Raw genomic sequence first — 23,354 nt, forward strand, 5'->3', positions numbered from 1 at the left:
GTATTTCTTTCTTTGTGCGCATGCTCAGCAGTGTCTGACTCTTTGTGACCCCATGGACTGTAGCCCGCCAGGCTCTTCTGCCCATGGAATTTTCCAGGCAAGAATACTGGAGTGAGTTGCCATTTCCTCCTCCAGGGGATCTTCCCAATCCAGAGATCAAACCCATATATCTTTTGTCTCCATGTTGGCAGGCTGATTCTTAACCACCATGCCACCTGGGACATATATTTTCCCCAGGTATTAATCCTGTCTTACAATTGGGGAGAAATAATTACTTGTTACTTTTTTTTAAAATTAGAGCTCTTTGTTTTTGTGTATGTGCAAATAATCATAACTTTTCCCCTGCCCAAAATTTTATAATTCTGTCTTTTAAACAGAATTTTAAAATTCTGTCTCATTACTATTGTTTCTAAGCCAAATTTAGTTATTTTTAAAAGTGAGTTACTATGTTAACTCAGAAAGCAATGCAATCACTTGCTTCAAATATTTTATTCTACTTTGTCCCTTCATCAGCTTCCTTAAATCTGAGTCTCTGGTTTGGTATTGTGTCAGTGTTTCTTGTACAAGAAAGCCCATATTTTACATCCTGTAGTTTCAACAGATTTTTTTAAAAATTGAAGTGTAGTTGATTTACAATATTGTGTTAGTTTCAGATGTACAGCACAGTGTGTTTTGTGGATTATGTCCCATTATAAGTTACTACATGATATTAGGTAATTCCCTCGGAGAAGGCAATGGCAACCCACTCCAGTACTCTTGCCTGGAAACTCCCATGGACGGAGCAGCCCGGTAGGCTGCAGTCCATGGAGTCTTGAAGAGTCAGACAGGACTGAGCGACTTCACTTTCACTTTTCACTTTCATGCATTGGAGAAGGAAATGGCAACCCACTCCAGCGTTCTTGCCTGGAGAATCCCAAGGATGGAGGAGCCTGGTAGGCTGCTGTCTACAGGGTCACACAGAGTTGGACACGACTGAAGCAACTTAGCAGCAGACTTAGCAGGTAATTCCTTGTGCTATATACAAGGTATAGTAATTACAAGATATTCAGTAATTCCCTGTACTATGTAGAAGGTATAGTAAATCCTTGTTGCCGATCTATTTTATGTATAGTAATTTGTATCTGTTGATCCCATACTCCTAATTTGTCCCTCCGTCTCTCCTTCAGTAACCATAATTTGTTTTCTGTTTGTGAATCTGTTTGTGTTTTGTATACAGGTTCATCTGTATTATCTTTTTAGATTCTACATATAATGGATATCATATAGTATCTTTTTCTGATTTATTTCACTAAGTATAATATTCTGTGGTCCATCCAAGTTGCTACAGATTTCACTTTTGTATGGCTGAGTTAATATTCCATTGTATGTATATGTATATATGTGTGCGTGTATATATATATACACACATATACTTATATACATATATATAACATGTATACATGTGTTGTTGTTTAGTGTCTCTAAGTCATGTCCGACTCTGTGGCCTCATGGATAGCCTTCCAGGCTCCCCTGTCCTTGGGATGTCCCAGGCAAGAATACTGGAGTGGGTTGCCATTTCCTTTTTGGGGGGAATCTTCCTGACCCAGGGATTGAACCCATGTCTCCTGCATTGCAGGCAGATTCTTTACTGCTGAGCTACCAGAGACATGTATTTATCTGTGTGTGTGTGTATATGTGTGTGTGTGTGTGTGTGTATGAAACATCTAATGCTTGATAATTTTTTTTTGCTTGTTAATTTTCAAAGCCTCGAAGCATTTACTTAGTAAACAGGATGTGCCTAACAAGGTACAAGTTGGCAGGTAACGCAGGAGGGAGCCCACACCCTGAGCCTACTTGTAAAGCTGGACAGTGGTGCTGTTTCTTGGAGACTTTATATCAAGATCGAAGAGTTGGCTTTCCATGAATTGGCGCTCCTTGTTCCCTTGCAGCAGGTACTGACAGAAAACCCATAGTCTCATCTCTGCAGGTCAACTAAGGAGTGTTTGAACCCGCACTAACTGCCCAGGGAACATGCTGTCCTTCGGTTTCCCGGTGGGGATCACTGGAACTCAGTCAAAGGCAAACAGCCCTCAAAGAGCAGACCCAAGAAGGGTGAGGATGATGGAGAGGGGTGAGCACTTCCAGCCCCGGCCTACTGTCCAGGCACGTCCAACCTGGGTGGGAGAACTGGGCAGAGGAAAATCTACCTGCCACCTCCTGACATCTCTTCAGGACTGATGGGACCAGCTCATTGTGGCCAACACAACTTACACATGAATGTTCCTATTCACAGGAGTCCAAAGGAGGGAACAAGCTGAATGCCCATCAGCAGAGGAATGGGTAAACAAAACGTAACAGATCTGCAAAATGAAGGATTATTCAGCACTTACAAGGAATGAAATACTGATAACATGCCCCAGTGTAGATGAACCTTGAAAACACTGTTATTGTTCAGTCACTAAGTCATGCCCTCCACAGACTGCAGCAAGCCAGGCTCTCCTGTCCCTCACTATCTCCCGGAGTTTGCTCAAACTCATGTCCATTGCGTCAGTGATACCATCCAATCATCTCATCCTCTGCTGCCCTCTTAAACATTACACTCAGTAAAAGAAGCGTCAGAAAAGGCCACATATTCTATAAGTCCACTTACATGCAATGTCCAGCACAGGCAGAAAGCAGATTAGGGACTGCCCTGTCCTTGTCTAGGACAACCCTAGACAAGACTCTGAGCTCAAGATGCAGGGAGCCTGGGTTCAATCCCTGGTCAGGGAACCTAGATCCCACATGGCACAACCTGGCACAGCCAAATAAATAACATTTTTTTTTAAAATAAGAAGGAAAACAGATTAGTGGTCACCTACAGCTTGAAAATCAGAGGGAGCTGGTAGACTAGGGTATGGGTTTTATTTTCAAGGAGTAAAACACTTTTTCATTGTGGCAATTGTAGCACATTTGGATTCTACTAAAACCATGGATTTCTACTTTAAAATGGTAACATTTGGGGGTTTTAAAATTGTATCTCCATTTGTTAAACATTGAAACAAACAAAAAATCCACTCTGGAGGAGATAGGCAGGTCAACCTGTCCAAGGAGACACATCAATTTATTAGTTTCCAATGCTGTTAGTACTGCAGTTTTGCTCTTTTATACCTTATTTTCCTTCCCTCTCCTCACCCCAATACTACTCTCTTCTCTTCATTTCTGGGATGGGGATGTGACTTCATCATGGAGTAATTAGACTGATTTCCTGATGCTGAATATTCACTGATGCTGGAAGGACTGATGCTGAAGCTTCAATATTTTGGCCACCTGATGCAAAAAGCTGACTCATTGGCAAAAACCTTGATGCTGGAAAAGAAAGTCAAAGAGAAGGGGGCAGCAGAGGGTGAGATGGTTAGAGAGCATCACCAACTCAGTTCTGGGCAAACTTTGTCAGACAGTGAAGGACAAGGGAGCCTGGAGCACTGCAGTCCATGGGGTCGCAGATTAAGATATGACTTAGTGACTGAACGACTGTAAATCCTGCTGCTGAGACCAAGGCTGTGGCCTGCAGGGTTCTTAGGTGGAAACCAGAGCAACAAACTGGACGACTTAGGCAGAAGTGGGATTTACTGCAAAGATGGTTCAGAGCACAGAGAACTGCAAGAGAGCCGAGGCACAGAAAATTTTGAGGTGGGGTGTGAAAATAAAAAAAAATTCTCCTCTTGACCAGTCAGAGGATTCCAAACTAGGTTTCAAGCCTAGATTTCCAAGGTTAAAACAACCAACTTTTTTAACTGCAGGTTGAAACAGAACAGCAGAGATATCTTTTTTTAACATCTATTCTCCCTGGAAAGAGCACAAAAGAAGTCTGGAAGGATGGAGAAGAAAAACGTCATGAAGGCCGTCAGACTAGGGAGACTTAGCAGAACGACAACGGTGCCTTTGTCTCTGTGCTGACCATATCTTCAGCGGTCTTTCAACAACCACAACGACCCTATCGAGCGCATCTCGCTCGACGGCTATCTCTGCGGAGTCCCACAGCCCACGTCCTAGCTGACCATGCGTCCCCTTGCTGAGTGTTCATCTCAATGAAACACAGAAGAGTTCCCAGAGGGGTTAGCATGTCGGTCAATAAGAGAAGCCTTTTAGCAACCCGAATCGCAGGAGAGTGAGACAGGAGGCAGTTGCTGCCATGTCCCTCTCATTTACTTTCTGTCATTGATTGCTTAAAGAAAAGTGTTTTTAAAAAAATCTAGGGAATTCCCTGGCGATCCAATGGTTAGGATTTCATGTTTCCACTGCCAAGGGCCCAGGTTCGATCGCTGGTTGGGGAACTGGGATCCCACAAGCTGCATGGAAGGCCCAGAAAAAAAAAGATCTAACCTTGTGATTTTAGGACCCAGTTTTAACAATTCTTTGTGAGGCAAGGACCATACCACAAAATGAAAGACATCTATATATAAAATCTTTATTACAGGCAATATTGGTCCATACACTACGCAATACCAACAGTACAAGTGTAATCTTTCAAAATCATCATTTAAACAGCAAAAGACCAAGAAATAAAATCTGAGTCAACTGATTATTTTTCAAAATAGTCTCAATGCACATTATCCTCAGTTCCCTTATTATAGTGAAACATACAAATACAGAAAAATACCCCATTTAACATATACTAGTGTTAAATGGTTATTTGGCTTAAAATCTGAGTTAAGAAAATCCTTTTTAGCAACCTACGTACAGATAAGTAGCGAACTTTATTAGACAAATGCGTTCCTCTTAAAAACGCGTGAAGAATTCATTCATCATGTGTTCTGATCCTAGTACAGGGTTTCTCTCTCACCATCATGGTTCTTATCTGAAGGACCAACTCAAGGAGTCGGCCTGGACATCACCTCTTCCCAAACACAATTCATCCAAAAGTCTGTTCAACAGATGGCAACCGGCAGCGGTCACTTCGCCATGTGACACCCTAAGAGCCTGGCCAGACCTGTCCAACAGCCCGTTTTCCTACCTACTGTGGGTTGCTGCTCAGGAGGGACGAGAGACGCCAATACAAGCAGGAAACCTGCAGCTCCTCTGCTACGTGCCTTACAACACTTTCAATTTTTCTGGTCAATGCCCTGATTAGGTAACATACATAAAAGCCAGCATATTAGTTTAAATCTTTAAACAAAAAACTATATTTTCCAAAGTCATTATCATTGGGGGCAATTAAGTGATCTTTTCGTGCTTTGTTGAGCTTCATCTTTAGGGCGTCTCTTCTCTCTTCCCATTCATGAAGTTCAGCGTTGCCGTGTGCAAATTTACAGCTGCTTCCTTCCGTGCAGGTACCATTCATATACCTGTTAGGAAAAGTCAGCTTGGTAAGTGTCCACCCATTGTTTAGAACAATCTTTAAAATGTGCTCTTCACTACCTTTATGGTTTGTGTTAAACTTTTAGCTCAAATTCATAATCCTAGAAAAATGAGTATTTTTAATACTTTTATATTGGAGTATAATAAAAATGAGTATTTTATTGTCTTGGCAGAAATGAGTACCTTAAACTATTTAAATGCATTAGTTAATGAAAAAGACTGATTGCTGGGGAAAAAAACACTCCACTCCTTCCTAATGCAGTAGAAAGAAAATCAGAGGGGACGGGAAGTAGAAAATAATCTTCAATAATTCTACATATCACATGGATCTAAACTGGGAAATCAAATAGGAATGGCCAACAACAAAATAAGGAGCAATTCAAAATTACCTAGCTTTTCAATGAAAAATTTTCTAACTATACTTAAAAGAGTGATACTATTAATACTACTTCCATCTGACCTGAGAAAGTTCCAGATTGACACTTGGAATATAATTCAAAGGCAGTTTCAAAAGTGATGACCATCTACTACGAAAAGATGGTTGTGAAGAGTCAGAGAATCCTCACTGCCAGCTCAGAGATCATCTGGGCAGGCCTGAATGAACTTCCTTCTCTGTCTGGTTATCTTAAGATGTTGCACTCCAGTACGGGCAAACTAGTAAATCTTTTCAGGTAACTCAGGTGAGTGAAGGAAGTGTTCAAGGAGCAACTAAAACTCTGAGCTCAGATGCCAACATCCAGGATTAGAAGACTTTGCCACCCAGGTACCACGTCTACTGCATCCCAGGTAGCTCTCAGTGGCAAAGAACCTGCCTGCCAGTGCAGGAGAGGTGAGTGATGTGGGTTCAATTCCTGGGTCAGAAGATCCCCTGGAGAAGGAAATGGCAACCCACTCCAGTATTCTTGCCTGGAGAATCCCATGGACAGAGGAACCTGGAGGGCTACAGTCCATGGGGTCGCACAGAGTCTGACAACAGAAGTGATTTAGCCTGCACCCTGTCTACTGATACAATGACTGTGGAACTCAAGCCAGACCAGCAAAGTTCACGTGGGAAGCTACAGAGACCCACGTACCTATCACAAATACTAAAATACCCCGTTGGAAAGCGGTGCTGCCAGCAGTACTGGTCATCCTCAGTGTGGAAGACCTTCTCTTTGTGCTTCTCGGAGGAGATGTGGCCCTGCCACTGCTTCTCACTGTTGCAGTTCTTCCCGCACATCCAGCAGTGAAAGTCCACCTGCAGCGCACGGAAGACAGGAGTCGCGTCAGCAGCTGCTGTCCGGGGGGGCCCCTGATGGGTCACCCGTGTTCAGGCCCCAGATTGACTAAAAACAACTCCACCTAAGGCCCACATTCTATTCCTGGGGAGCCCTGCCAGCAGGGGTAGCTGGGAGAGATGGGCTGAGGGTGCCCCCAGCACATAGGAAGCAGAGAACCCGGGCAATGAGCTGGGCCGGGGGTCCAGGCACTCTCTAGCAAGAAGCCGGTGTGCCAACAAGGGTGTCTTGTCGGGAGGATGGGGGGCCAGGTTCAAACCAGGGTCCCGGGGAGGATAAATACCATGAGGAAAATCAGAGAGGATGCGAAAGCCCAGGGTTCGCCTGCTGTGCAAGAACAAGGAGTAACAACTCCACTCTTGCACATGAACTGAGCCCCTACTGCGGGCCAGGACGTGTGCCAGGGGCCAGGGAAGTACCCATGCTGGGAAAACGCCACCCCGGGGGCACAGACCCGCAAACTGTATTAGGAACCCTGTGCTGCCACAGATGCAAGTGTGCGGTGTTTGAACAGCACTTCCCAAGTGCCCTGTGTCAGAATCCTGTGTGACGCTGGGTAAGAACAGGTTTACAGAGGGACTTCCCTGGCAGTGCAGTGGTTATGACTCTGTGCTTCCAATGCAGGGGATGTGGATTTGATCCCTGGCAGGGGAACCAGGATCTCACATGCTAGGCGGTGCCGGGGGGCAGGGGTAAGGGGGCGGAGAGAACAGGGTCACAGTGACTCACGACCCAGCAAGCTGGGGTGACCCTGCTCTGGAAACCCCAGCAGTACTTTAGGTGGCAAGGCAATCGGCGCTGAGCCTGGGCAGAGAGGGCAGAGTCCACAGGGCTTATCGTGAGCAGAGACATGTCCCTGACCTGGGTCTGACTGATTCAATTCAGAGAGAGGCTAAAAAAACAAAACTGGAAACAAGGAGCAGAGTTAACGCACATGTCTGTGTCAGTTTAAAACACCACGCTGGGCAGAACTACAGATTAGGAATAGACAGTCCAAGATATGGAGACACGGCCTGGAAAAAGACACACTGGACCTGGTCCCTCTGGGAAGGGTGACAACTGGGGTTCCAACCTCATCTGTGACATTTTATTTACCTAACAGAAGCAAACACGGCAAACTGTTAACATTAGTTGACTTGGGATGGTCGGCCCAAGATACAAGCAAGCCCAGTGAAACACCGCAGGTGACTTATGTCTGGGGTGGAACCCAGAGACAGAGGCCAGACTGCAGGAGGACAGTAAGGGAACACGAGGACTCTGGGGCGAGGTGGGCAGTTCCCTGATGGTCTAGTGGTTAAGACTCCAGTGCAGGGGGCATGGGTTTAATCCTTGGCTGGGGAACCAAGATCCCACGTGCTGCATAGCATCCCATCCAGAAACAAGGAGGAGCATCCCATCCAGAAACCCAGCTGGGGGTGGGGAACCCTCGGTTCCTGAGCACCTGCGTGGCCCAGCCGCGGGATACACCCGCAGGCTCATCACGCTTTGCGTCTCCCTCACAGAGGCATTCCGTAAGCTACCCAGGGTCTCAGGCCAGTGACTCACCAGCTCCTGCTTCCAGAGCCAGAAAAAGGAGGCAGGAAAGGAGTTTTTAGGACAGAGAGGCTTAGACTCACAGAAAGGAGCCAGCGCAAAGAGAAGATGAAGACACCGGGAGGTGGGCAGGCCAGCTGGGAGCGAGGGAGCCAAGTTTGGGAGAAGGTGGGAAAGTAAAGAAAGGCCTGGAAGCACAGGCAAGGGCACCAACCTGCGGTACTTACAGTAACTTCCGCGTAATCCGTCGGCATGTGGATTTGCTTTCCATTCTCTTTGCTGGACTGACTGGCTGCATCATCGCTTTTTTCACTTTTTTGGCTCTTTAGCCAGAGTTCATAAAACTGCTCCATATCTTGTACTACAGAAAAATGAACTCCTTTCAGCGGCAAATATTTAAAGACACCATTTAAAGCATGCACTCTTTTTGCATCAGTCAGCATAATTTTCAAAAGAAAATCAAAAGGCAAACAGAGACTGATTATGTATTAAGCACGAGAGACGGGCCAGTTCCAGACGCTCAGGGTAAGAACCAAATTCAGGTCTGTTAGGGTACAGACAAACATTAGTTTTCAAGATTGATGAACTCCTCCCTGGATTTGCAAGACACCTTGTGGGTGTTTAAAATTCAGAAACCCAAGACTTCCCTGGTGGTCCAGTGGTTAAGATTCTGAGCTTCCACTGCAGGGGACACAAGCTTGGTCTCTGGTCAGGGAACGAAGATCCCACATGCCGCATGGTGCAGCCAAAAAATAAAATTCAGAAGCCATTTCAAGGGCATTGCTGAAAAGGAAAGCCACGGCTTCACAATGGCCCACGTCAAACACACGTTATCAGTGCCGTAAACACTCAGGCAACTTACACAGCTCCTCACTGTTTACTGAGAAAGGTGAGAAACCTACCATAGGGACCAAGATTCTGACCCTGATGGGGCCCCGTCAGGCCAGCTCCTGTCCCAGGGGACTGACACACAGGGGTGCAATTTACAACAGCACGGTGATGACCAGGTCCCGGGCTGTGGCTGCAAGCTGCTGCTTACAGTAGGAACAAGTGTATCCGGCACTACCATCCACTGATAAAACTAAGGTTTCTCGGCCTCAGCCCCCCCTGTGTGCTGAGCCGGATAATTCCTTGTGGCTGGATAAGCCTTGTGCACTGTACGATGTTTAACAATCTCCCTGGCCTCTGCCTACCAGCTGCCAGTAGCACTGGCCCACAAGTCATAACAATAAAAAAGGTCCAGATGCTACCAACTGTCCCCAAGGGGAGAGGCGTGTGGGTGTCAAAATTCATTCCTAGCTGAGAGGTACTGAGTTTAAAAAAAAAAAAAAAAGCTGGAAATGAGGATCTGGTCAAAACCCGGCTCTACTGTCTGCTCAAGTGTTTCTAACAATATATCTCCAGCTAAGACTAGAGATAAAATAGGAAATCCTTCTTCCTTCAGGCCAGTGGTAGCAGGAATTGCTGCAAGAGCCCTGATTTGTAAGGATACCTTCAGGAAGGCCAAGCTCAAGTCCTCACTCCAAGCAAGGAGTCCCACTCACACAAGTCACTGAATGTTTACATGGCTGAAATACAGTAGGTGATGTGCTTAAATCAGATTGGTTCTTGAAATCCCCAGATTGCAGATCTTAAGCCATCCATAAATTTTGATCAGTTTACTTAAGACTGAAGAACAATGATCCTGGTAGCAAAACCTTTTCTGGTCGGAAGTGAAAGGTTGCCTGAGGCTTCTTTCCAAGGCTCTCACAGTAAAACTGATGCTTGACCAAGACAAACATTCTCTCCTTGGGCCTTTGCGTCTGGGCCTGTTCTACCCATAAGAGTTCCCAGAAGAAACCTCCAGTTCCAACCTGATGAATTCAGGGGTGACTCTTCAAACAGGAGCAGGTGATCTGACCCGAGCACTCGTGGAAGGAATGAACTTCCCCAGACAGTGACTCAGGGACACGCCTATGATGTCAGAGGATGCTGACCTATGTTTTTGTATCCAAATTTGACCTAAGCAAACATGATTGGTGGTCAGACTCTGCTTCACTGATAAAATGAGATAATGGTTTACAGCACAGACTGCCTTCTGTGTTCCCTGTAAGCTGGCAATTTACAGGGAGGAAAGAGGCTTCCAGGCGAGCTGGATTCCGTGGGTGTCGAGGCCATGCTTAATCATCAACTTACTCCCGTTCTCCTTCATGTAGGTCCACACTTCTCGTTCCTCAGGACTGTGAGCAAAAGAACAGTTTCCAATGTACTGACATTTTTTCCCAGAAGCAATATGATTGCACAGCTGTATAAAAAAAAAAATACATGAATATGCTTTAAGACAGAGTACACTGAGTAAAACTGCCTAATTTTTACATGTAAGCAAAATAAATATTATTATTCATGCTAATGCTGAATAATACAATTTTTAAATGAGATTAATTTGCTCCTATTCAAATTGACTATAAGCCTCAAAGACATGAGATGATATCAAGCTTTCTGTCTCAAAACTTTTCAAAAGAGCATAAGTATGGAACTGGAATATGGAACATTTTCTTATGAGAAAATGTCAACAGATTCACTTATTCAGAGTATCTGCTTTTAACACAGCAGAGCCCTTTATCTCTGTGGTGCAAGTCTCTGGCCCCCTCAGTATGACATATGCTACTCTCCTCTGCCTGACACCCAAGATACCTCCTTGTCAGCGCTTGGGAAGCAGGAAAGAAACTGCAGACGCCTCCAATAAATGAGGTCAGAGAAAACCTCCGATGTTTTCTTCTCACTGACACTGGCCGCTAATCTCAGCCATCATTCACTATCTCTGCAGTGTCAGAAGACAGTTACTCCACTAACCAGGCCATCCAGTCATACAGCATTCAAGTAATACCTCTTGTGGTTATTTGCATTTTTATTTTACAGAGTAAATACAGTGATACTGATAGGAAAAATAAAGTGATAGCAGTCAGCAGAACATAGATTTCCCTAAGACCCGTGACTATTAAGAACGAGGAACACCACTGTCACCTAGAGCTCATTCCTAAGTATTATCAACGTGCTTGTCTTTATGGAGCATGAATCCTGGTACAACTCACTGTTAGCTTGTCTTAGTTTATCCGTGATTCAACAGAGCTGGCTCTATGTATTAGTTTACAAAACAGTAAAGGCTTAGCATTGACTTTCACCAAAAATTAAGAAGCAGTTAACACTAAACACTGCTCCTTTCCTCCTCTGAACCAAAGTCAGGGACCCCCCCCAAAGTCAGGGACCCCCCAACCCCTTTACAGTTTTTTTTCAGGAAGTCAATAGTCAACAAAACATTCTTGTGATGGATTTTCTTATCTTCTTTTCCCAGTCAAGCCCCAGGAAGTACTTAGGTATTACTAGGTAGACACTGATCATTGTCTTTCAAAGCTCAGTGATAAGGAGCAGGGAGAAGAGAAGATAAAGGAGAAGGCCGCTCTGTGCTGGGTTTTTACACAACACCATCTCACCATGTTCCCTAGGATGCAATGATTCCCATTTACAGATAAGCAAACTGAGGCTAACTAACTGGCCCTTCGGGCAGACCCTGAAGCCCATCCTCTCCCCGCCTCGCCACACTGCCTACACACATACACACAGGCAGAGTATGATTTCTTCTTTTAGAAAAAGGACCCCTTAGCAATATCTAGAGGGGTAGGGAAACAGAGGAAATGGGTTCCTGTAAACGCAGTGTAGAACACCGCATCTGCAATGAGAGAATAATCAGCGGTTCTAGGCAGCTGCCTCATGAGCTAGAACTGTTCCCAGTCGTCTTTGTTTTGGCAAAATTTTGAGGAGTACATCTATAATCTCCACCATCTACTGAAGCACAAGATAATCACTGGTTCTAATAAGCCTTCCTCCTCTCTTTTTATAGCCCACTAATAAATCACCCGTATCTATGAGGCTGAAACCACAGTGGAGAAACACAAACACATCACCTCCTTCAAAGACTGGCCTTGTAACCTGTGTTAAGTTTCACGAACTCCAAGGTGCCCTGGGTGATGGGAAATGGACCCGCCTCTCCCTCAGCTCCTTGGCAGTCTGGAGAAGGAGCATCGCCAGTGGAGACTCTGCAGTGTATCTGCACTGCTGATCTGGGCAAAGGACTCTCTCCATGTTTCCTCCGCTGGGGCTGAAAGCGCCCCTCACCTGAGCTCAGGTATAACCCCGCCAGACCCTCTCTTGGGAACAAGCAAGTCGGGCCAGTTCCAAGCTTTGCCCAGACGACCGTGTAGGGGACCAGAGGGACCAAGATGAAACGTGCCACCTTGTAAGTCAGTTTGGTGTTCTCAATCTAAGGGCTTTGGGGGGACATGTTGCTCTAACAGGAAGCATTTTTCCCTTGGGTTACTTCAAGAAAATCCTGTAACATTAGGTATCCTTTAGAGAGCATCCATTGCTTCAGTAAAAGAAACAGGCGTGATAAAAAAAAAAAAAAAAAAACACACCAAAAACTCATCAATAGAGTTAATAATACAGAAAGTCTTGGGTTTGATAGCAAAGCTGAGGAATCAATGAAATTCTCTCTCATTTGCTCACAGTCATCCATCTGGAAAACAAGCTGAGTCTAGACCATCGCTTCTCTCTAGCTCATTTTCTACGTCTCCTAAGTAACTCATTCCAATCAGCCTAAACACTGCGCCAGAGCCACACACACACCAAAGGGGAAGGAGAACGAAAGGACCACTTAGATTTAGTAACACGGCGAGCATCATTTAAAGGGCACCAGTTTCCATCTGAATTACTACTACTTTCTAATGATTTGAAATGCCTAATAAAAAAAAAAGTGGCTTAAAAATTACGTATGTACATCAAACTGTAAAGGCATTTGTTTCTTTGTGGGAAGAGGACGGATGTTCATCCACTTCTTACGTTCAATAGACATCACTCTCATCGCACGACGATCTTTGGTCCACCTAAGAAAAATGGAGTTCAGAAAAAACAAAAACACACTGGCAAAGGCATAATATAAAGGGGCAGGTACAAAGTCTGTACCTAAGGGACCAGAGATTTTTTTTTTCAACCCTTCTAAAAGAAATGCCTTATGATTCTGTCATTTTACTTCCTGTTGATATTTATAGACAGACATTCCCTATGAATGCTAAACAAGGAAATGGTAAAATACAGGAAAAACACTATTGAATTTTGTTGAATTCTTAGCTACTAAAGCCTAAAAATCTCTTTCCTTTTGGTTTGCAATTACTCCTAAATTGTCTGCTTTCCTCTGCTCTCCTCACAGCCTTAATCTTTTTTCTTATATGTACGATTTTACGCCCCTGAAAAGAAACAGGCACTCTTTGCACACACACACTACTTACGAATGCCTTGCTTTTGCACTGCAATATTTTCTGTTTTTGTCTGGTTCAATGACTTGGCCATTTCTCAGACACTGAGCACATACGAATTTTATCTTCATATTAAGGGATCCAGGCATTATTTGATTGCCAAGTACCTTAAGTAATTAAGAGATCAGTTTTAATTGAACAGAAAACCATTTTCTGAGAACACATTCATTCACCATGCACAACTGTGAGCTATTATTTTTTTTTAATATAACAGCACGCAACTTCTGTTCTTGTCTGGTCTGATGATTTGACCACTATATATACGATCTGGTAACTAAATCTCCAGTTCTCTACCCAAATATAAGAGAATATGATGAAAGTAGATTACAGATGCCAAACCTCAATTTAGCAAAGCCAGCTCTGGTGATAATGTTTAGGACTTGTGGGGAGAAAGGAAGAAAGATGGCTGGATAAAGCAGTCTGGCTAAGTGGTAAGCAAAACTACATCGTCTACCTCCCCTACTCCGAGGATCCCCACAGCCCAAGAACCCAACTGTTTTGCCAAATAAACTAAATAAGAAAACTGTATCCTGGAACATCCCTGAGAGTCCAGTAGTCAGGACTCTGCACTTTGTACTGCAGGGGATGTGGATTCAATCTCAGGTTGGGGCACTAAGATCTTACATGCTATGTGGTGTGACCAAAAGATAAAATAATTAGAGAAAATTGTACCCTATATTCTTTTCTTCTTTGGCTATGCAGGATCTTAGTTTCCTGACCAGGGATCAAACCCATGGCCCCTGAAGTGGAATCGCAGAGTCCTAACCACTGGACCACCAGGGAATTCCCTAACCTGTATTCCTGGCAGGTGCTATGAGATGCCTAGTTTTTTGTTTTTTTATCTTAATGATAATCAACTAAAATTCAGAAATTTTTTTTCCCCATTTATACAATTTTTTTTCCCATTTAACTCAATAAACTCAAGAGAGTTACTGGATTGTATGGAAGTATAAACTGCATCTGCCAACTACTAACATCCACCAGGCAATTCCAGAAAAGATCCCAAATGCAGAAAGGATAAAGGAAAAACATACCTGAGCTCCAGGTACGTTTGCTTCCAAATTTTGCCAATATCGTTTAGATTCCTGGGCAATATCATCATGTGAGATACCTGAGAAATGCCGAAGACTTTTTTTTTAAGGATCTTAACGCAATACCAGGCCACCTGTCTAGGCACAGTCAGACTCAATTCTTTACCCCCATTTGGCATAATCTGTCACCAAGGAGGAATATCATACTACTCTTTTGAAATGGAATCTTTACAAATACAGCTCTTGGTGCCTTCCGAAGAATCTTTCTTCCTCACGGATCCGTACTGCATACATGAACTTGTATCAGCAATTACTTATACGAGACTACATTCAAAATAGGCCACTCGAAAGATGAAGTGACTCAGGTTTAAGACTCAGGATAAAATCTACAGTGCTGCCACACCAGACTGATGGAGAAAGGTCTTCGATACCCTTTCGTAAACCCTGACTGCTCTTGAGGGGACTTGTCTCAATCTCGCACAAACCTACCTGTTTCATTTTGCAATATCCAGACTTTCAGTTCTACAAGACTATGTGCGTAAAAGCACTCGTCTTCCCTTAAACAGCCATATCGAACCTCATGTCGACATAAATCAAGCTGACACTGGCCATGGAAAGAACGTATTTTGGAATACTTTACTGTTGTCTCTCGCAAAATGTGGACAAGGCACCTACGAGGAAAATAGAGTGACATTTTACTACTGTTCTACCATAGCTTGTTTTTTTAAAAAATGTATATACACGTGTGTGTGTGTGCTTAATCGCTCAGTCATGTCTGACTCTTTGCGAGTCAATGAATTGTAGCCCGCCAGGCTCTTATCTATGGGATACTCAGGCAAGAATACTATAGTGGGTTGTCATTCCCTTCTCCAGGAGATCTTCCCAATCCAGGGATCAAACCCACATCTCCTGCATTACAGGTGGATTTTTTACCATCTGAGCTACCAGGAAGCCCATATACATATACAAAATGTAAAATTCTAGACTGAAAATACATTTTAAATCATTATCAGAAAAAAACAAATCACTGTATGCAAGTGTAGGATTAATTGGGGAGAGGAGAGGATAATTATATTAAGCTATATTAAAATACCTAAATCCATATCATGAGAAGCTATAAATCAGTATTGATTTTCTGTATTAAATATTAATAATTCATTTAAAAATTCTAAGCAAAACCTATTAGCCGTTTAAAAATAGTCACCATCTTTCAAATCAACAAAAGGAGAGGGGAACGCCTGGTTTTATTGGGATCTAAAAAGAGGATTAATTGTCTAAAAATATTAGAAAATACCAACATACTTATTGTCTTCAAATTCATGCTTTGTAACCGGATGAGAACAAGAAGTAGAATTATCTTTGTTTCTTTTACTTATCATTCTAGGCTTATGATCAAAACATTTCTGAAACAGAGAAGAAGAATTATCGTAAAAATGTATTACAAGATGATAACTTTTGTGTGATGCTGATGACGTTCATACTTACACATTACAAGCATATGTCAATTAACACTCGGCAGATAGGATGTCTTAATGTTATTCTTTTGGATAGTAACAGTGGCTACCATTGCTAAGCAAATGCTTTAGCATACAGCAGGACCAGAGCGAAGCCCTTGATACTACTGGGTCAGAAACCACCACCTGTTTCACAGTCGAAAGAAGACTTGGAGACAGTACCTCACAAAGGAATATAAATTCTCCAAGATGCTCCTGGAACAGTCTGAACACGGTAAAGCTGATCTTTCCATTGCCACCAAAGAAAGCCTCTCTGCTGAACGCCCCCTTCCGCTCCAGCGTCCAGACATCTATCTCCTCCTGGCAATAAGCAAATGTGCAGTGGCCTGAATATCTACATTCCTCCTCAGCGGCAACATCTAGAAAGACAGGAAATTAACAGAGGTGGGATGGATTAAGAGATTGGGATTGGCATGCATATACTAATATGAATAAAACAGGTAATTAATGACAACCGACTGTATAGCACAGGGAATTCTACTCAATGCTCTGTGGTGACCTAAATGGGAGGAAAATCCAAGGAAGAAGGGATGTATGTATACGTGTGGCTGATTCACTTTGCTGTAAAGCAGAAACTAATGCAACATTGTAAAGTAACTATCCTCTGAAAAAGGAAAAAAAAATAATAGATTTTCAAAAAAAATTAAAAAAAAAACACTAGGGGGGAGACAGGGAATTAAAAGACATTTAAAACATGGGCCACTGTGTTTTCAAAACCAATGAATATTAAACACACTAAGGGCACTGTTTAAATTTTTGTAACAATTAATGGATAGCTTCAAACCACGGTACACATATTACTAGGCAGGAATGGTGTATTGAAAGCATGAAAGTGTTAGTTGCTCAGCTGTGTCTGACTCTGCGACCCTGTAGCCTGCCAGTCTCATGGAATTCTCAGGGCAAGAATACCAGAGTGGGTAGACATCCCCTTCTCCAGGGGATCTTCTTGCCCCAGGATTGAACCTGGGTCTCCCGCATTGCAGGGAGATTCTTTACCATCTGAGCCACCAGGGAAGTTCCAATGGTATTAACTCTTAAAACAAACAAACGAACAAACAAAAAATAGCAGCACAATTCTAAATTACTTTTACTTCAGACAGGGCAAAAAAAGCCCTGATGTTTGCATGTTCACCACTTAAGTTTAAAAAATCATTTCAGTTCAGTCACTCAGTTGTGTCCAACTCCTTGAGACCCCATGGACTGCAGCACGCCAGCCCTCCCTGTCCATCACCAACTCCCGAGTTTACTCAAACTCATGTCCATTGAGTCAGTGATGCCATCCAACCACCTCATCCTGTGTCATCCCTTTCTCCTGCCTTCAATCTTTCCCAGCATCAGGGTCTTTTCAAATGAATCAGCTCTTCGCATCAGGTGGCCAAAGGATTGGAGTTTCAGCTTCAACATCAGTGCTTCCAATGAATATTCAGGACTGATTTCCTTCAGAATGGACTGGTTGGATCTCCTTGCAGTCCAAGGGACTCTTAAGAGTCTTCTTCAGCACCACAGTTCAAAAGCATCAATTCTTCAGCGCTCAGCTTTCTTTATAGCCCAACTCTCACAACCATACATGATCACTGGAAAAACCATAGCCTTGACTAGATGGACCTCTGTTGGCAAAGTAATGTCTCTTCTTTTGAAAATGCTGTCTAAGTTGGTTATAACTTTTCTCCCAAGGAGTAAATGTCTTTTAATTTCATGGCTGCAATTACCATCTGCAGTGATTTTGGAGCCCCCCAAAATAAAGTCTGACACTGTTTCCAGTGTTTCTCCATGTATTTGGCATGAAGTGATGGGACCAGATGCCATGATCTTTGTTTACTGAATGTTGAGCTTTTTTTTTTTTTTTTTGAATGTTGAGCTTTAAGCCAACTTTTACACTCTCCTCTTTCACTTTCATCAAGAGGCTCTTTAGTTCTTCTTCACTTTCTGCCATAAGCGTGATATCATCTGCATATCTGAGGTTATTGATATTTCTCCCAGCAATCTTGATTCCAGCTTGTGCTTCTTCCAGTCCAGAGTTTCTCATGATGTACTCTGCATATAAGTTAAATAAGCAGGGTGACAATATACAGCCTTAATGTACTCTTTTTCCTATTTGGAACCAGTCTGTTGTTCCATGTCCAGTTCTAACTGTTGCTTCCTGACCTGCATACAGATTTCTCAAGAGGCAGATCAGATGGTCTGGTATTCCCACCTCTTTCAAAATTTTCCACAATTTATTGTGATCCACACAGTCAAATGCCAATTGACTACTGGCATAGTCAATAAAGCATAAATAGATGTTTTTCTGGAACTCTCTTGCTTTTTCGATGATCCAACGGATGTTGGCAATTTGATCTCTGGTTCCTCTGCCTTTTCTAAAACAAGCTTGAACACCTGGAAGTTCACGGTGCACGTATTGCTGAAGCCTGGCTTGGAGAATTTTGAGCATGACTTTACTAGCGTGTGAGATGAGTGCAATTGTGCGGTAGTTTGAGCATTCTTTGGCATTGTCTTTCTTTGGGATTGGAATGAAAACTGACCTTTTCCAGTCCCGTGGCCACTGCTGAGTTTTCCAAATTTGCTGGCATATTGAGTGCAGCACTTTCACAGCATCATCTTTCAAGATTTGAAATAGCTCAACTGGAATTCCATCACCTCCACTAGCTTTGTTCATAGTGATGCTTCCTAAGGCCCATTTGACTTCACATTCCAGGATGTCTGGCTCTAGGTGAATGATCACACTATTGTGATTATCTGGGTTATGAAGATCTTTTTTGTACAGTTCTTCTGTGTATTCTTGCCACCTTTTCTTAATATCTTCTGCTTCTGTTAGGTCCATACCATTTCTGTCCTTTATTGAGCCCATCTTTGCATGAAATGTTCCCTTGGTGTCTCTAATTTTCTTGAAGAGGTCTCTAGTCTTTCCCATTCTATCATTTATGGACATTCAAAGCTCATTTCCTGAATATTCATTAGAAGGAATGATGCTGAAGCTGAAGCTCCAATACTTTGGCCACCTAATGTGAAGAACTGACTCACTGGAAAAGACCCTGATGCTGAAAAGGATTGAAGGCAGAAGGAAAAGGGGACAACAGAGGTTGGGATGGTTGGGTGGCATCACCAACTCAGTGGACATGAGTTTGAGCAAATTCCAGGAGTTGGTGATGGGCAGGGAAGCCTAGCGTGCTGTAGGCCATGGGGTAGCAGAGTCAGACATGACTGAGCAACTTAATTGACTGAAAGCTCATTTAGGTGGAGCGGTCTGACAAAATGAAAACACTATGTTTCTCTCAAAAATATATTAAAAGAGTAACATTACCAAAACCTTAGTTCAGTGTTCTGATTCTGTTTAGACTATGTCAGAGAACCCAAAGTTTGAGACAGTTTTCTCTTTAAAACCTGGTAAAATCCCTATTTCAATAAATAACTATAAAACACCCACTAGACAGCAAATTAAAAGCAAAGGTAAAAATAATACAAAAAAATACTAATCTTTCAAACCAAGGAATTTGCTGTTAACTAAACATTTTTAGTAACAGTAATACTAGGACCACTGCAATAAAAGTAGCAAATTGTTTCTCAGCTAGGCCATGTATACCAATTAAGTAATTATAGCACATACCTTTACATATATAATAAGGTCCTTCATAATTTGTTTTTGTCGGTCTTGGACGTATTTTTTTCCATGACTTATCTTCTACATTCTTTATCCTACCAATTAAAATATCTTTCTTACATTTATGGTCTAAATTAGCATGATAAGTGAAATCCATTAGCTTAGGGCCTGAAAAAGATATTAAAAGGATTGTTCACATGCACAAGAAGTATCATTTCATTTTACAGGCACAGTTATAAGCAGATGTGAGAAACTGAATAATGATTATTAAATTCCCATGAAAAAGTCCTTTCATAACCCCCAAGTATAAACAAGCTAGGGAAAGTAATTTTTGTCTTTTGTGCTGTCAGACAAAACACAAAAATCAGAACAAAAACACCAGTGCTCCAAGATATAACCCTTATTTAATTATTAGAGTAAGAATTCTAATGGCTTCTAAAGGTAAAGTGAAAGCGGAAGTCGCTCAGTCGTGTCCGACTCTTTGTGACCCCATGGACTCTACAGTCCATGAATTCTCCAGGCCAGGATACTGGAGTGGGTAGCCTTTCCCTTCTCCAGGGGATCTTCCCAACCCAGGGATCGAATCCAGGTCTCCCACATTGCAGGCGGATTCTTTACCAGCTGAGCCATGAGGGAAGCCCAAGAATACTGGAGTGGGTAGCCTATCCCTTCTCCAGCAGTTCTTCCCAATCCAGGAATCGAACCAGGATCTCCTGCATTGCAGGCGGATTCTTTACCAACTGAGTGAAGGTAAAGCATATGCTTAAATAAACTAAGAAAGAAAATGAATTTGGGCCCCGTTTAGAGTAAACTGTGTTTGTATCACTTGACTTAGGGGTAAAGATATGAAATAACCCAACAAAAAGTACTCTAATTTTCACAAACACTGTATCACATGCTGGTCTTAAAATGCTTTTTTTCTAATTCTCACTCTATTTGAAAATGTTCACATTCTTAAACATATACTTAAAATACAAAGAATTTTCAAAATCAGATCAATATTCTATTCCAAATGATTCTATACATAAAATTATATCAAAGAAGAACCGAGACTTATCCTATTAGACTCTAAAGGCTCCTCCTAATCAATAATTGCTGCTTCTTTAGAAAGAACTCAAATAAAGATGCAAGAGTCACAATAGTTGGTGTTTCCACTTAGATTTACAAATTCCTAAGAACTCTCAGGTTATTGACAAGCTCCTTGCTTTGGTCCTGACCTGATTTTACGAAACAGATCTGGCAAGCTTGTCTCAGTTCATGGGTTCCTTCAAGGGGATGTCTTGGGGTCACTGAAGAAGTGGGTTTAGTTACTGCACTTCCAAAAAAGTTTCCAAAGTCATTCCGAGGGTGACTTGAAATTCCCAAGAAACTCTCAGAAGCAAACAGACTGCCTGGTCCATTCATCTGCAAGAAGCATAAGAAAACAAAAAACAAAAAAACAAAAAACAGCCAACAAATATTGCACTATCACTAAAGAAGAAAACAAACGCATCTGAAAAATGAGACATTCTGCACAGACTAGACAGAGGACTATCCTGTCCTTACTACGTTTCTATTTGAAAACCATTGCCTTCTACATTTTCCTGTCTTTGGGGTCTCTAGGCCCCTCCCCCACATTTTGGGATGCTCCATGAGTTGTTATAAGCGATGGGTAATTGTTCTGCTTCATCAGCCAACAGGGTTTTCATGCCCTGATCTTGCATTTCTTCGTCATTCACACTGTGCTAAAGCCTCTTACACTGTTGATTAATTTGCCATGACAGATCCAGCCTTAAACCCAGAGCACTTATTACTGGATGTTCCAGAAGAGTCTTATTTTAGCACTCTTTCCCACAGCACACACAAAATTCCAGGGAGCTGGTACCGTTCATTCAAATAACTCAGTTACTTAAGTAAAAGACCTATTTGCAATTTAAGCGACGAAGTTACAAAAGAGGAAGTGGCACTTACAAGTAAAAGGGAAGAATTACTGTTGTTAAGCGCTGTTCCCTCTCTAGAAGTTGAGGTGGACAGATCTAAAATAATAAAAAAACTTCAACAGACCTTTTCATTCTAATCATGTAATAAGAACATCAGGGCTTAGCAGCTCACTATGGCTTCCCACCTTATTTCCCCTCCCAGTTCCGAGAAGTTTTCTTGCTCATTATTGACATCCAAAGAGGGCTATGGAGTCTCTCCTCTCCTCCAGAAACCAAGGACATAAATAATCCTTAGACAAACAAATTTCAATAAAAAGCAATTTTCAGAAACATGAGCTAGGGCAGGGCCTATCAAATGGGAATGTTAAAAAGACTAAGAAGATAATTCATATTAAAAATGGGAAAGGATTCTCTCCTTTTGAAAGTATGAAGCAGAAACTCATCAAAACATTAAAGAGAATCAGTCGGGTTCAATTTCTTTCTTTTTCTTAGTCTACCACTCAATTACTTTCTCTCTGCCCTCTGTTTTCCACAAATTTTCATTTGTTCAGTTGCCAATCTTTAAATCAATTATTTTGATGTTGATTTGTTTAACTGTAATGATGACTGACAAAAATATGAAGATTTTTCTTGTGGCTACTTAAAGGATACATTAAGCCTAGGATTACAAAAACAGGAGTCAGGCCCAAACCTCAGCAATCCCTTGCCAAAGTAAGGCACTATAGTTTGCTATGGATGAAGCCAAAAATACATGGTTCTATTATCATTCGAAACACTGATTTTAAATTAGTCTTAACTAAGTATTGCCTAGTTCACAATTTAAAAGGATAACCTGTCTTTAAGACCCTTTAAGAGGGGGTTATCCCTTTTCTAGAGAAAACATTAAAAGTCATTTCACGCCCCCCCAAACAACAGACACCCACCTTAACAAGTTATCTTATTAAAACAAACAGTACCACGTGCACTCCTACTCTCAGGCCTCTGCTTCTTGACCTCCACAACGGCACAGGTAAGTCCACGTGAGTTTAAAACAGGAAGCTTCAGGTTTTAGAGCTACAGTGTGTTTTCAGCTACAATGAAAATAACTCAAGTACCAACTACCTAGTGTTAGTTAAACAGACTGTCTTTTTTAGAAAATGAACTGTAACCGTTTACATAAGCAGCTCGAGTCTTACCTCGTTTGGATTCACTCATTGAAAATGAATTTAAAGAAGAACAGAAATCTTCTAAGGACGAAGTCAAAGGCGGATACAGCTCCGAGAAGGAGGGCGCGGGCGCATACCTCGCCCCGATGGGCAAGGCGCCCAAAAGAGACGCCGCAGAGAAGGGGACGCTCGGGCCAATGCTGGCAGTTGGGAGGGGGCCTCTGACTAAGGCTGACGGCTGGGGAGGAAACAAGACCGGATTTAAGTCCATGAAACTCTGTCCCAAGCTAGCCAAACTGCTTTTAATACCAGCACATAAGAACGAATTAGTCCACTGGGTGATTTTGTTAGGTAACAAAGTTGAAGTCATAACCAAGATGGCAGAATCCAAGCGACAGAGCTGACTTCTTCTCCAGCCCACTTTTTAAAAAGTCTGGAGATGTGACTTCTAATATCACTGTGACCCAAATGAGAAGTCCCTGCTTCATTTTCCAAGCTTCCTAGGATTGCTAACATTTCCTGCTCTGAGCCAACCAGAAGGTTTCCTCAAAGAGGAACCACGAGGGCAAGTATGGGGCCAGGGCGGAAGGAAGGGTGGTCGAGAGAAGGGAGCTGGAGCAGCCTGGAGAACTGGCGACCGTCTTTTTGGAGATGTCAGTGTACAGCCTCA

At 42.6% G+C, this 23,354-nt stretch overlaps 1 protein-coding gene across 1 annotated transcript in view; it reads right to left on the minus strand.

Annotated features, from left to right (window-relative positions):
• Positions 1-4,404: 4,404 nt before the first annotated feature.
• Positions 4,405-23,354, minus strand: part of ZC3H7A (zinc finger CCCH-type containing 7A) — a 38,391-nt gene continuing 19,441 nt past the window's right edge. Inside the window, exons 10-23 of the mRNA XM_061402532.1 lie at positions 22,715-22,922; positions 21,571-21,635; positions 20,838-21,024; positions 19,627-19,788; positions 16,185-16,381; positions 15,811-15,911; positions 14,998-15,179; positions 14,512-14,588; positions 13,451-13,584; positions 12,943-13,048; positions 10,305-10,413; positions 8,357-8,490; positions 6,393-6,556; positions 4,405-5,306 (exon numbers count right to left, since the gene is read on the minus strand). Of these exons, the coding sequence (XP_061258516.1) occupies positions 5,117-5,306; positions 6,393-6,556; positions 8,357-8,490; positions 10,305-10,413; positions 12,943-13,048; positions 13,451-13,584; positions 14,512-14,588; positions 14,998-15,179; positions 15,811-15,911; positions 16,185-16,381; positions 19,627-19,788; positions 20,838-21,024; positions 21,571-21,635; positions 22,715-22,922 (2,016 nt within the window). The 3' untranslated portion in view covers positions 4,405-5,116. The remainder of the gene's footprint in view (positions 5,307-6,392; positions 6,557-8,356; positions 8,491-10,304; positions 10,414-12,942; positions 13,049-13,450; positions 13,585-14,511; positions 14,589-14,997; positions 15,180-15,810; positions 15,912-16,184; positions 16,382-19,626; positions 19,789-20,837; positions 21,025-21,570; positions 21,636-22,714; positions 22,923-23,354) is intronic.

Source organism: Bos javanicus, chromosome 25, assembly GCF_032452875.1.
Source record: "Bos javanicus breed banteng chromosome 25, ARS-OSU_banteng_1.0, whole genome shotgun sequence".
NCBI classification, from domain to species: domain Eukaryota; kingdom Metazoa; phylum Chordata; class Mammalia; order Artiodactyla; family Bovidae; genus Bos; species Bos javanicus.